The 12,434-nt window shown below is 41.6% G+C and overlaps 1 protein-coding gene across 7 annotated transcripts in view; it reads right to left on the reverse strand.

The window, feature by feature from the left end:
- Nucleotides 1-1,630: 1,630 nt before the first annotated feature.
- The window catches only part of HAPLN1 (hyaluronan and proteoglycan link protein 1), a 93,812-nt gene continuing 83,008 nt past the window's right edge, over nucleotides 1,631-12,434 (reverse strand). For all 7 annotated transcript variants that reach the window (XM_039542848.1, XM_039542846.1, XM_039542847.1 and 4 more), the window contains one exon: nucleotides 1,631-3,776. In XM_039542848.1, coding sequence (XP_039398782.1) covers nucleotides 3,487-3,776 — 290 coding nt within the window. In that variant the 3' untranslated portion in view covers nucleotides 1,631-3,486. The remainder of the gene's footprint in view (nucleotides 3,777-12,434) is intronic.

Raw genomic sequence — 12,434 nt, forward strand, 5'->3', positions numbered from 1 at the left:
CTGTAAAAATTAAATATAATTTTTGTCTATTCATTTATGCCCATTTCACACGTAATTGGATGCTTTTCTCTTTAAAACTGCTTACAGTGTAGTTAATTTCTGCTTCATACATTTGTGCTCCCAGCAAACTATCCCATTAACGTTATCTGTTATAATGATAAATAGATACAATTATATCTCTCGTGAGCTAAGACTAGCCTTATTCAATTAGAATACTTCTGAGAAAGCCATCAGGCCTTTCCTTAAATAATATAATAAACTTCGCACACAGACCTTCACAATGCTGTGGGTCCGAGTTTTGATTCCTGACAATGACTATATTCAGTGGGGTTTCACAGGTGTAAATGAACGGTAGAATTTGGCCAACAGTGATCATATTACAGCTCATTATCATGCCAGGGTTCCAATTCCTCTGTGCTATGACTCCTTTGTGCTGCAAAACTTGAGGATCTGTCCACCTGGCTATTTCCTTGTGGTAGGGGGAATATCTGGTTGGCATAGAACCAGCTTAGCCACCAGCTGCATCATGGCGCCTTATGTACAGAGCCTGGCTATGGATGTATGTGCTGCTGCACTCTGGCTGTCACAAAGGCTGCTTGGGTAGTGGGGCACAAACTAAAATAGTTATGGTGGAGGCTGGTTAGCTTCAGAATCAGGGAAGTGCAAAGGTGTTATAAAGCTGACTTGCCCCACTTGGGTGTAGATCCAAATGCATCTTGGCCTGACCTAAGGATCTAGACTTGGATGTTCATATTTCTGCAATTAGAATCCATGGCCAGATTCTTTCTCCAAAATAAGAAACCTGTGGCAAAGGGCTCTGGAAAAAGAGGCTGCTGAGATGACTTCAGCAGAAAGCTGTCTGGTGAGTTGTCTCTCTATGAAAGAGTCATGCACATCCCACAAATGTGAAGGATCGCACGGGAGGACAGGGTCACGACTATGAAGGTTCTGTGGCTTTACATCACTCCAAGTGGACTAACAATTTGCTTGGGAACTGGAACCAAGTTATGAGTGACTTCCTCTAGCTTTTGCTGTCCTCAGGACTATTGGGGCTGTGCAGAAAAGATAAGGCCATGTTTTCTATTGTCTACTTTCCCTTGGTTGGAAGGGAGATTATCTGCATCCCTTTGGCCTTACTCCTGTCCCTGTCCTGCCCACACCTTTCCCAGCCTAACCATTCTCCAGCTCCTTCCCCTGGATGTACCTCAGACCCTTCAGAAAAGTCTTTGCAGAGAGAGAGGGCGAGGGAGAGAGAAATAGTGGTGCGGAGGGGTGGGGAAGTGTGTATGGGGGGGGGAGGGGAAGGGATTCTTCAAAAGTAACTGAGACCTCCTTCTGAAGGGAAAGGAGTTGAGAGCGTTTGGCTATAGAGAGGTATGATTTGGCCTTTTAATTGTGCATATGTTATAATCACTTATGAATACATTGTGCTTGAGTTGCCAGAAACCCTGGCTCTTGTGGAAGTAAATATTATTATAGTTTTCTTTTCAACGACATTGTTTCACCTGGAAAGTATGAGCCAATATCCATATTTCACAAAGGTCTCACCAGGAAGGAATTTTGCCTTCTGCACTTGTTGGGAATGGCAAGATGCTCACCAATTCAATATCTTTCTACTACAATCCTGCCATGCATTTAAAATGGAACCAAAATCATTTCAGGAATCATAGATTTATTTACTCATATGTGTGTGGGGAAAAAAATCTACACAAAAACATTCAAGAAAGCATACTAGCTGTGTCGTACTGGGATAATACTATATTTCATTTAGCTATGGAAACTGTAAAACTTCATTTAATACAAATATTGGTCCTCTGAAATCTTCATAGTCAGCAAACATGGTGTAGGAAAACAGACTTCTACATTTGCTTTGTTTTTAATAGCGATACTAATACGGATGGGAATTTCAAAGTTGTCTAATGGATTTACAAAGGTCAAGATTTTCAACAGTGACTAGTAATTTTGAGAGGCCCAATTTTTGGGTCCCCCTTAAGGTCTGATTTTCAGAAAGAGTTGAGCACCCACTCTTTGAAAACGAGGCTGCTCTCAGGTGTCTGAAGTTGGGCACTCAGAATTGAAGCATCCAAAAATCACTAGTCACTCTCAAAAACCTTGGCCTCAGATATCAGATTCAGGGGAATTGGGTATTAATTTAATGAGAATTAGTGCCCTTAGGAAACTCCATGCACTGTGCATAGTGCTTTCTTTCTGTGATACTGGAAGACAAAGGTAAATGTCTCCCATGCAGACCTCTGCAGATTGTGGTGAAATTGCTAACAATTTCTAGAGTTTTCCATTAATCTTAATAATGATCAATCATAGAACCAGGTAGAATTGACCACATTTACTATTTTTATTTGATGGGTTTAGAAACAGTAATATTTGTTTTGGGATATAAATTGGGCTTAAGTATGCATACAAACAGGAAATATGGTGGGGTTGTTTTGTTTTTTATCTTTTCTTGTTGGGACTAGATTTTTCTTTCTCATTGTAGAGACTGTATTGATTTTTAATGTGTTTTTTCCAAATGTTTATCTTTCATGATGTGTAAATAACAGAAATATTTGTTTTTTATAAAGACAATAACATTTCAAAGGCTAACATAAAATCAAGCTGCTAAATTTTACAATTTGTCTGTCCAGCAGTTCATCTATACAACTGCCCTGAGTAGATGCTAAATGCTGCTTAGCAAATGGCCTTTGGAGTTTAAAAATAACTCAGTAAAGCTACTCAAAGGTAATACAACACTTCTCAGGCATCTTCAGTTTGAATTAAGAAGAAAATAGGGTTCACTCATTAGTTAATTATTCACCCACTCATCAATGTTTTACACACAATAAAAACACAATTGAAATGTTCAGGAGATCTAGTTGTGCTTTTTGCTATGCATTGGCTCACGTATGAGCTTATTTTTCTGGAAGGCAAGATTTTAAATGGTAAAACAAGTCCTATTTTGTGGACTGTTTGAGTTGCTGTTTTCATCAAACTGTATATAGTGTCCCCCTGTGAAAATATTTGTTTTTTTTATTTTGCAAAACCTCACTGAACCCGTTAAGAAAAAATTACCGTATTTCAAAACTGCCGATCTAATTTTCTGTAGTGCATCTCAAAATGGTACAAATGTGTAAAATTTGTGCTTGTAAAACCTTCTGCTTTGAGTAGCCTTACATTCCTTAATTTAGTCCTAGCAATTGTCAAGCTATTGCATGCCCCATTCATGAAAAATATACTTCGTTGGGATGGTGTGGCTTAAAGAGTTTGGCTCCAAAGCTTCCTTACCTAGAGCTTTCATTCAATTATATTAATTTAAAATATCTGTTGAATTAACAAAACAAAATCAAATTAAAGGGTTGGACTTATGAAAATGACTCTTTACAGTAAGTAAAAAAGGTTTATCACAGTTTTGGTAACTTGCATGAGTTCGTATTGAAAAGAAATCTTTCACATGTTCTTAATGAATTTAAAATTGTTGTGCTCTAGGTACTTTCAGTTGTACACCCTGAAACAGTAGACACCATATAGCTTGTGTTTTTTATCTGGGAAGCCTACAAAGCGCACTGCTGCTTCATCAGGACTGCAGCGTCTTCTTGGCCTCGAGATTGGATAGCGGACACTGCCATCAGCCAACCAGCCGGCATCACAGCGATCATATCCTAGAAGTTTCCAGGCAGCAAATATCTGGCCTACTTTAGCAATCTGGGATCCATCCTTAAGGCAGGCCTGCACCGCTTCATCATAGGTCAACTTGGTTGGGTGTATTAGGTAGTAAAAACGGCCTAATGGAAAGAGAAAAGGTAAGTTGTCAGCCACATGAAATGATTAAGAAATTCTATAAAAATAGTCTTGACTATAAAAATCATACAAAAATGAAGAATATCAACAATCTGTTTGTTCTAGTGCTGGGAACTGGCTTCAAACCCACTTCATTCTTTCAAAACTGGGACTTAATAGACTCAAATACATTAAGTTCACATTCTGGTTAGGGGGAGTCTGAAGGAACAGAGCAGGGGAGGAAGACAGACATTTTCTGTTGAACCCTTTTTCTCCCTCCACTCAATCTATAGGTTATCCGTGTATGCCAACTTAGCATTAGAGTGGAAGTTCTGTGCTGTGCTAGATACATTTTTGTCCCTACTGCAAACCACAGGGAGAAAATGTGGAGGAAAAGGTGTGTGCGCGTGGGGGGGGAAGTTCAGGAATTCAAAGTAGGCCCCCAGTCCTGCAACTGGGTTCATACAAGCAAACCCATAGAATTCTACTGATGTCCCAGAAAATAGCTAGAGGCTTGCAAATTTCAGACTATACAAGATTCATACATCTCTAGTTTATTCACGAGGATGAAAAATTAGTTCAGTGCTTACATTATGATGGTTTTGCAATCTATATTGCAAATTAAATTAAACCCATCATGATGTTCCATTTTCTTGTCACAGAGTGGTATGTTTAGATCTGACCTGTGATAGTATTTAGGTAAAGGTGACCTGGCCCAACAGATGCAGTTTTATTAATTCATTATAGAAAGAACCATTCCTTGATATGGCACACAATGTTCCTGATGAAGTAGAAGCACCATTTCAAGTCTTGTGCACTATTTCAGCCTTCTTACAACAACTTCTGAGAAGCAAAGCTTGAGCCTGTAAGGAAGACTTGGTCTACTACAACAGTCAAAAACATTTACTGTTTCTTTTTAGGCGTCACAGGGTATGTTCTCACCATAGAATGCTATAACACGGCTAGTGGTCTGAGGAAAACGGTCTCTGTCTAAGGTAATACAAATATATGTCACAAGTAAAACTAAGGGGGGAATCTCTTTTGTTAAGTTGTAAGCAACAACAATATAAACATTAATTTCGTCCATCAATGAAAGGTATCACTTAAATTAATTGTATTCCTTTTATTCAATATCTTCAGGGTTATTTATCATTATTGGACTGACAATTAAGCAACTGCTAGGTGGAACTGCAGTCAGCTGATAGGTTAACAATTCCCAAATAAGCATGACAGGCTTTCATACTGACGCATTTTCAGTGGACACTTTATATAAGAAATGAGGTAATTTTTGTATGGGGCCCTCTTGTTTTAATTCCAGAAGAAAATATTATGTTTCCTTATTAAAGAGTATGCCAGATTATTATTGTTTTTCCCTCCTTGTGAGAATCATCTCTGCCCCCTTTCAAATGCTTTTCTCAGAGGAAAGGCTCTGTTCCTTTGGTGCCAACTACCCAAAAGGATTTGTTTCCGAATTAAGGAGTGCCAGATTGGATGGAATATATACAGAAATTGGGAATAGCTCAATTTTTAGGCTTGCACCTTTTTATATCAGGACTTGTTTATATTGGAGCACAAATCCCAACAAAGCAAAAACTTTTGTGGCCTGTTCAATCACTAACAGAACTTTTTTCCTTTGTTTCATTTTTGTTTTCACAGATCTGTTGTAATTCACTGAGAGGTATCGCTAAGAACTTTCCAAATGGCATTTCAATAGAAGAGTAATGGTGACATTGGTTAATATACCTCTACCCCGATATAACGCGGTCCTCAGGAGACAAAAAAATCTCACCGCCTTATAGGTGAGACCGCATTATATCAAACTTGCTTTGGCGTTCCTTGTTCCCTGACTGCCCTCTCCAGAGACCCCTAGCCCTAATCACCCCCAGGTCCCCACCCCCTACCCAACCACCCTGCTCCCTGTCCCCTATCCACAGCCCCCGCCCCCTGACAGGCACTCACTGGCAGCGGGAGGAAGCGGAGCAATGTGGCCCCAGCCTGCTCCACTCCGCCACCTCCCAGCCGCAGTGAGTGCGGGGAGGTTGGGGAAAGGACGCCCCCCCATACTCACCTGTGGTGGGAAGCAGAGCACCAGGGCTCGGAGCTGGCAGAGTGAAGCGGGCTGGGGCTGGGCTGCTCCACTTCTGCTGCTGTCGGTGAGATCCCTTCCCCGAGGCCCACTCCCCCGAGCGATACGGCTGGGGCCAGGGTGAGGGAGGCAGATCAGGCTGCTCCCAGCTAATCCCGCAGGCCACTCTGGGACTGCGGGGCCCCCAAAATTGCCACCCCCCCCCACAGCTCCTGCCTCCTAGACCCTGGGGGAGAGGGAGCCCCTGACCACCCCTGAGACCCTCTGCCCCTTATCCAACCCCTTGGCCCTGGCCTGGCACCCTTAACACGCTGCTCAGAGCAGAGTGTCAGAGCTTTACCATGTTGTATATGAACCCGTTTTATATCGGGTTGCGTTAAATCGGGGTAGAGGTGTATATCTATTTAGAAAAGCACATGCTTTCTTATGTTTCAATGCAGTTGAAACCATTTTATAACATTTGCTAACGTAGAAGATTTCTATGACTGGAGACAAACTCTTCATACTCTGTTGGAGTCAAAGGTAGTTTGCTGTAGAGTGAATGAGCTTTCAGATTTGCCTGATGGGCTGCAAATCCCACTGAGTTTATTAGCAGCTGGTCAAGCCATGTGTCAATGGAAAGGTAAGTTCCCATGGATTTGCAATAAGGTTGTGAATTTGACCCATGGCCTCAGTAATATCAGCACTCTTAATATGCCCATTCCTTAAATAGGCCATCACTAATAGTAAATGTTGTGCATAAAATGTTCATCTGTATCCAGAATATTTTGTTAAATTAAAAAATAACCAATAAACTCTGTGCACATCTGCTGGGCCCCCTCGAGAAGAGGATTTCCAGGCAGTAAATAAAACATTGTTAAACTTTACAATGTGTACAGACAATATGTGAACAGCTACTTCAATTTGGTGTAATCTCATCCCCAAATATCAAGAGGATGTAAGTGTGAAGTGATGCCTGACCGTTTTTGGCTAGAACTACATTTTGCTCTTTCTAATATGTAACTCATCAGGATGTGGTAGTAGAAACTTTCACCTTGCACTTGTGAAAAAGCCGAGAACTTGTCTGTTAATTCCTTATTTTCCTCTTCCTCCACTCCCCTTGTTTTGTTTGCTGTGCAATAGACATGAAATGCACACTAACAAAGAGGTACTACAGAAGGCCTTCTGTACCACTTAAACTCCAGGTTCAGAGAGGTGTTTGGGGGTGCAGGGGCATTCATTGGTATAGAGACTCTTGAATAGATCCTGAGCAACGGGGAAAACTTTGCCTTGTGGTAGTTGTGAAACCACTTGTCTGTCGAATTCCTTCTCATCATACTGGCAATCCTGGTTATTGATCCTTACAGTCCTGAGTGTAACATCTTGCATGTTTCTTTGTTATGCTTTTCCAATGGCAACCAGAGACCTTTTGTTTGCTCCAACTGCTTTCAGTTTAAAATGAATAGGATTCTGCTATAAGTAAAGTTGGTGGGGAGGAGGGAATGGAAGACATAAGGGAATATACAGACCAGTGGAAAAAAGGTTGTCAATTTTAATGGGTCATATTCTTGGAGGTTTCATCATGTGACATACTCTTTAATTAAAGACTAATATTTAATTCCTGGAGACTCCAGGTCAATTCTGCAGGGCTGGCAAACCTGCGTATAAGGTTCTTGCCTGGAGTAACTGAATAACTGAAGGCTAAAGCCAGATTGTTTTTGTCACTGCACCACAGACATGTAATAAGTGATCTAGGAATTAAAAAAAAAAAAAAAACCCTCACAGTACTGCTAACCAGAAGAGATAAAAAATCATGTTACAGCCCCAAAATCATATGATTTAAAAAAACAGACTAAAAACATGTTTTTAGTCTATCTTTTGACTTTTTCACTCCTCTGTACTCTTCTGCCTATGTATGTCACCTTGATCGATCGGTGCCTCCTGCTGCCCGCACAGCATCCAGAACCAGAGGAGACATTCCAAAGGAGCAGCAAGCGTTGCTGCAGGGCTCTGTACTTAGCAGCAGCTTTTCCCTGAATTCCCCCTCCAGTGCAACCCGGCTCCCACAGGACCCTTTCACTACTATAGGACCATACATGGATGGCAGGGCAAGACTACGTCCTTCACCTTGAGGCATTCAGACAGTGCATATGACAGGTTATAAAAACCACCCTAAAACTGCTAGTCAAGATAAAATCATGAGTTGGCAATACTGCCTTTACTGTGACCCAACCCAACTAATCACATCATTGTGTGTTTGTGGAAAAGTAAACTGTTTTCCAGGGCCAGATGGCAACATGACAGTAAAAGATGGGAGTTTTACATATTCTTGGATATATCCCGAAGGCTGCTGGCATTCGCACAATGTGTAGAGCCCATCATCTGCTCAACAGACTCAAGTTCAGAATGTCTTAATATCCACGGTGAATTGTTGATCAAAGCCAGTGTTCTTCAGCGTTGTTAAATGCCTCAGAAGTGAAATGCTTCCTCACTCATTAAATGGGAAAGTTACTTATTAGGTTTGGCATCTATTTTGCCCTATGTTGGGGAACTACAGTAACTTAATTCTGCCACTTTAGAAAAGGGACGTTCCTTCAAAGGTCCTCATTGCACCAGCTTTCAGCAGCGAGGCTCATGATTAGCAAACTTCCATACCATAGGCTAATTGATTCACTGCCTTTTTGAATCCAGTTTATTTTTAATATTATTGTTGTATCTTTTCATTTTCTTTGGTCTCTCACTCAGAGGAACAACGACTCTTTACTTGGAGTCCTATTTTCCTTGACGGGTAAAACAAGCAATACAACAATATAACCCAGAAAAGGTTTATGCATTGTGCATTTCTGTCATTACATGGAAGATGGTGGCTTAACATCTGATGTTTGTGGCCTCCACCACTGATATAACTGGTTTGCTGCTACACTGAATAAATTAAATGGGATTTTTTTTTTGTAAAAGAGCATTTTGTACCTTGTTAAAACAAGAGATTTGTGATTTTACTCTGTTAGAGCAGATTAAAAAAATCAATTATAGGGTGCAGTTCAGTGTGCAAAGCATGTAACAAAATGCATATTAATGAGCAGAATGTTTAAAGCAAACCCCACTCAGACATCATGTATATTTTATAAAGGAAGCTAGTACTAACCCTCTACTCAGGTTGCTTTCCAGTATAAAGAATATGTATGACTTTTTTTTTGAGAAGCATTAAAACCATGATTATTTGCATCAGGCCTTGGAAATTTGGCAGGTGCAACTTGTTAGTCTATATTTACTTTGTCTTATAAAATTCTGTTCAAATTTAACTGATTTTCAAAGTACTAAAAAATCACCATTTTCCTCCTCACATGCAGACTGTCAAATCACTGAATGTTCTAAAGGACGAGGTATGAAGCAGCAGACACTGCACAGAGAACTTCCAGAAGAACTGTAATAGGAGTAAGGGGAGATTGCTGGGTTGAGTTTCACCCAACCCTCCACCTCTTAAACCTATCCTATAACCACCACAATGGGCCAGCATCCCGTTCCACCCACTCAAACTAATATAGTACCTAGACTAGAAAGGACTTTTACTATCCAGCAGTTCTCAAACTGGGTCAGGACTCCAAAGTGGGTCGTGACCCTATTATAATGGAGTCATGGGGGCTGGCTTTAGACTTGCTGGAGCCTGGAGCTGAAGCCAAAGCCTGAGCCCCCACCTCCCAAGTATGAAGCCGAGGGCTTCAGGCCTTCATGGCAAGGCTCAGGATTACAGGCCACCAGCCTGGGGCTGAAGGGCTTTGGCCTCCACTCACCTGGGGTGTTGGGGCTTGGGCAGGCTCAGACTTTAGTCTCACCTCCTGGTGTCATGTAGTAACTTTTGTTGTCAGAATGTGGTTGCAGTGCAATGAAATTTGAGAAACCCTGATTGACAATGACCACTCTAGCTAAGGTTGCAGAATAGTTTCCATCCTAATCCTTATTTTCAGTAGCTCATAACTTTCTAAAACATACCCTGAAAGAAAAAAAATTCAACCCCGAAGATGTATCTGCTCAAAAGTAATGTTTTCACTGGGGCGTCTGAGTAAAAACAGTTCAGCTGTTTTTAAGTACAAGGACAGAGAAGAAAACATATTTCACGTTGTGAACGTTTATTAACATCTGGAACAGCTGGAGGTTGAAAGTGGAAAGAGGTATAACTCTCTCTGATATAAATTAGTTTTGATTTTGCCTCTAATAACCACTTACTACAGAATGCACACTGCAGGCTCCACATTTCTTGCAAGACTGCTAAATTTGAGAAAAGGTACAATGTGCACATGTTTGACTAACTTAACTAGGTAGTTAAAAAGTATAGGGTCTGGGTCCAATTAAAGTTGCAGGGACACACAGACATCAGAAAATGCCACAATTACAAGTACAATTTTAATGCTGCTCCCCTGTGCATATTCATTTCCAATAGTTTTTCTTATTAGAAAGAAATTAATTGTAAACATACAAGAATGAAAAATACATTGTAATCTGCTAGACATGTATTTAGGGAGGCAGAAAAATTATATATTGTATGCGATCATGTAACCTAGTTACATACATATATACGACCTGTAGTAGCTGAGCACCTAATTAAAGACTGCTGTACATGTAAAAAGGAGCAGAAGTAAAGTTTTTGTGCACATCTTTAACTTTGCATCCGCCGAAGTGGGTATTCACCCACGAAAGCTCATGCTGCAAAACGTCTGTTAGTCTATAAGGTGCCACAGGATTCTTTGCTGCTTTTACAGATCTTTAACTTTGGTATTTCTTGACCATTGAGGGCTAACCATACAGCTTTAAAATGCTCTTAATGTAAGTTTATAAAATGTTCCACTATGAACTTTTGTAAATCATAATTCTTCATTTAACAGTGCTTGGCAAGCCAATTTGCAGCAGCCACATGAGTGAACTGCAGAGACGCTCAAACCACCAGAGGGCAGACAGTGATGTGAGACATTGTGTGTCTTTGGCCACTACCACATGTGGGGGGTCTCGTATTGGTCCAAGGTGTGATGGCTGCCCCGACACACTAACCCTGGCCCATTCATAATCCATCTGGAAGGGCTCACTAGTGCTGTGGCAAATCAAAGCTGGCTATGCGTATGGTCAGGTCAATTATAAGGGACAGTTTCTGACATCAGCTGCAGCCCGTTCTTCACAGCACTTCGACGTCACAGAGATGTTTGGACAGGGCAAATGGGCCCACAGTGGGTGCCTGGCCACCAAGTGTGCTTTTGGGTGGTTGAAGGGGCCTGTGTATAGTGGAAGGCTTGGGTTTGCCCTGAGCTTCTCACCTCTTCTGACTGTGGCACCCTCACAATGGAGGTGTGGAAGAGTGCTGTTGCTTAACATGGGGAGCCATGGTATTAGTGTGGGTTGAACCATCCCAGCTACAATGTAATTGGTTGAATATAGTAGTATATCACCAACCTGACATGAGATGAATGGAGCCAGACCCAAGCACAGTATTGTGCTGCAGAGTAACAGAGGACTAAACTGGATGATGTGGGTTGATGGATCAGTGTTCTCATTGTGCAACCTGTGAGTTCCCAGTTCACACTGGGGACAGTGATGATCCAACCAGCGGACTGCATTCAATGTTTTTTCTAGGGCTGAATCTCAGTCACTTGTCAGCCAACATTCCTGATGCAGTTCCACCCCCCAATGTTCGAGCCATCGGGCTAGTCCTAAGACTATTACAGTTTAAAACTGAGGGCTTTCAGCAGCCAAATGCAGTATGAGCATAAACCATTGTCAGACATTATTAGGATTCAGGAAGCCTGGGGTTGGCGGCGGGGGGTGGGGGGCCCTGCTTCGGCAGTAATTTGGCAGGGGGGGACCTTCTGCCCCGGGGCGGAAGGACCCCCCTTCCCTCCCACTGCCGAAGACCCGGAGTGGAAGAAGCTCTGAGGGCCTGGGCCCCACAAGAGTTTTCTGGGGCCCTTGGAGCAAGTGAAGGACCCCGCTCCAGCGGCCCTGAAAAACTCTTGTGGGGGCCCCTGCGGGGCCTGGGCCAAATTGCCCCACTTTCCGCCCCCCCGGCCCCCGGGTGGCCCTGTTAGGACTTGAATAAGGTGTGAGTTTTCCTTTGCCTATATAACTACAAATCACAAGCCTGTATTTATACAATCTAATAAAATATGTTTTGAGAGTGAAATGGGTGTAGATGGATTGAACAATGGTCAGGTCCTATAAAGATCATCAATAAGAGGTCATGACAGTGTGTTGTGTTGTGTTAAAGAGAATGAGAGAGTTTTACTGCAACATCTTTCCTTAGTAGCTGAGAGGAATATATGGTACAAAGCTGCAATCTTTAGTGCTTTATGAAGTGTTTCTATAGTTTTAGAGTTATGTGATTCACTCAATCCAGCATGGAGCTGACCTAGCAGCTCCAGATTTTAAGTTGTTACATTCAGATTTGCACTTAAAGCAGTACCAAGGTATTTCCATTTCATGATTTAATGTCCATATTTAACATCCTCTTCAGGAGAGAACTGAGTTTTGTCAAAGATTTACTAACTTGGGCAGATAATGCATTTAAAAATTAGACCTTTTTGGGGTTAAGAAAGTGACACAAACACAGAATTAA

Source organism: Mauremys reevesii, linkage group 6 (genome assembly GCF_016161935.1).
Source record: "Mauremys reevesii isolate NIE-2019 linkage group 6, ASM1616193v1, whole genome shotgun sequence".
In the NCBI taxonomy this organism is placed as follows: domain Eukaryota; kingdom Metazoa; phylum Chordata; order Testudines; family Geoemydidae; genus Mauremys; species Mauremys reevesii.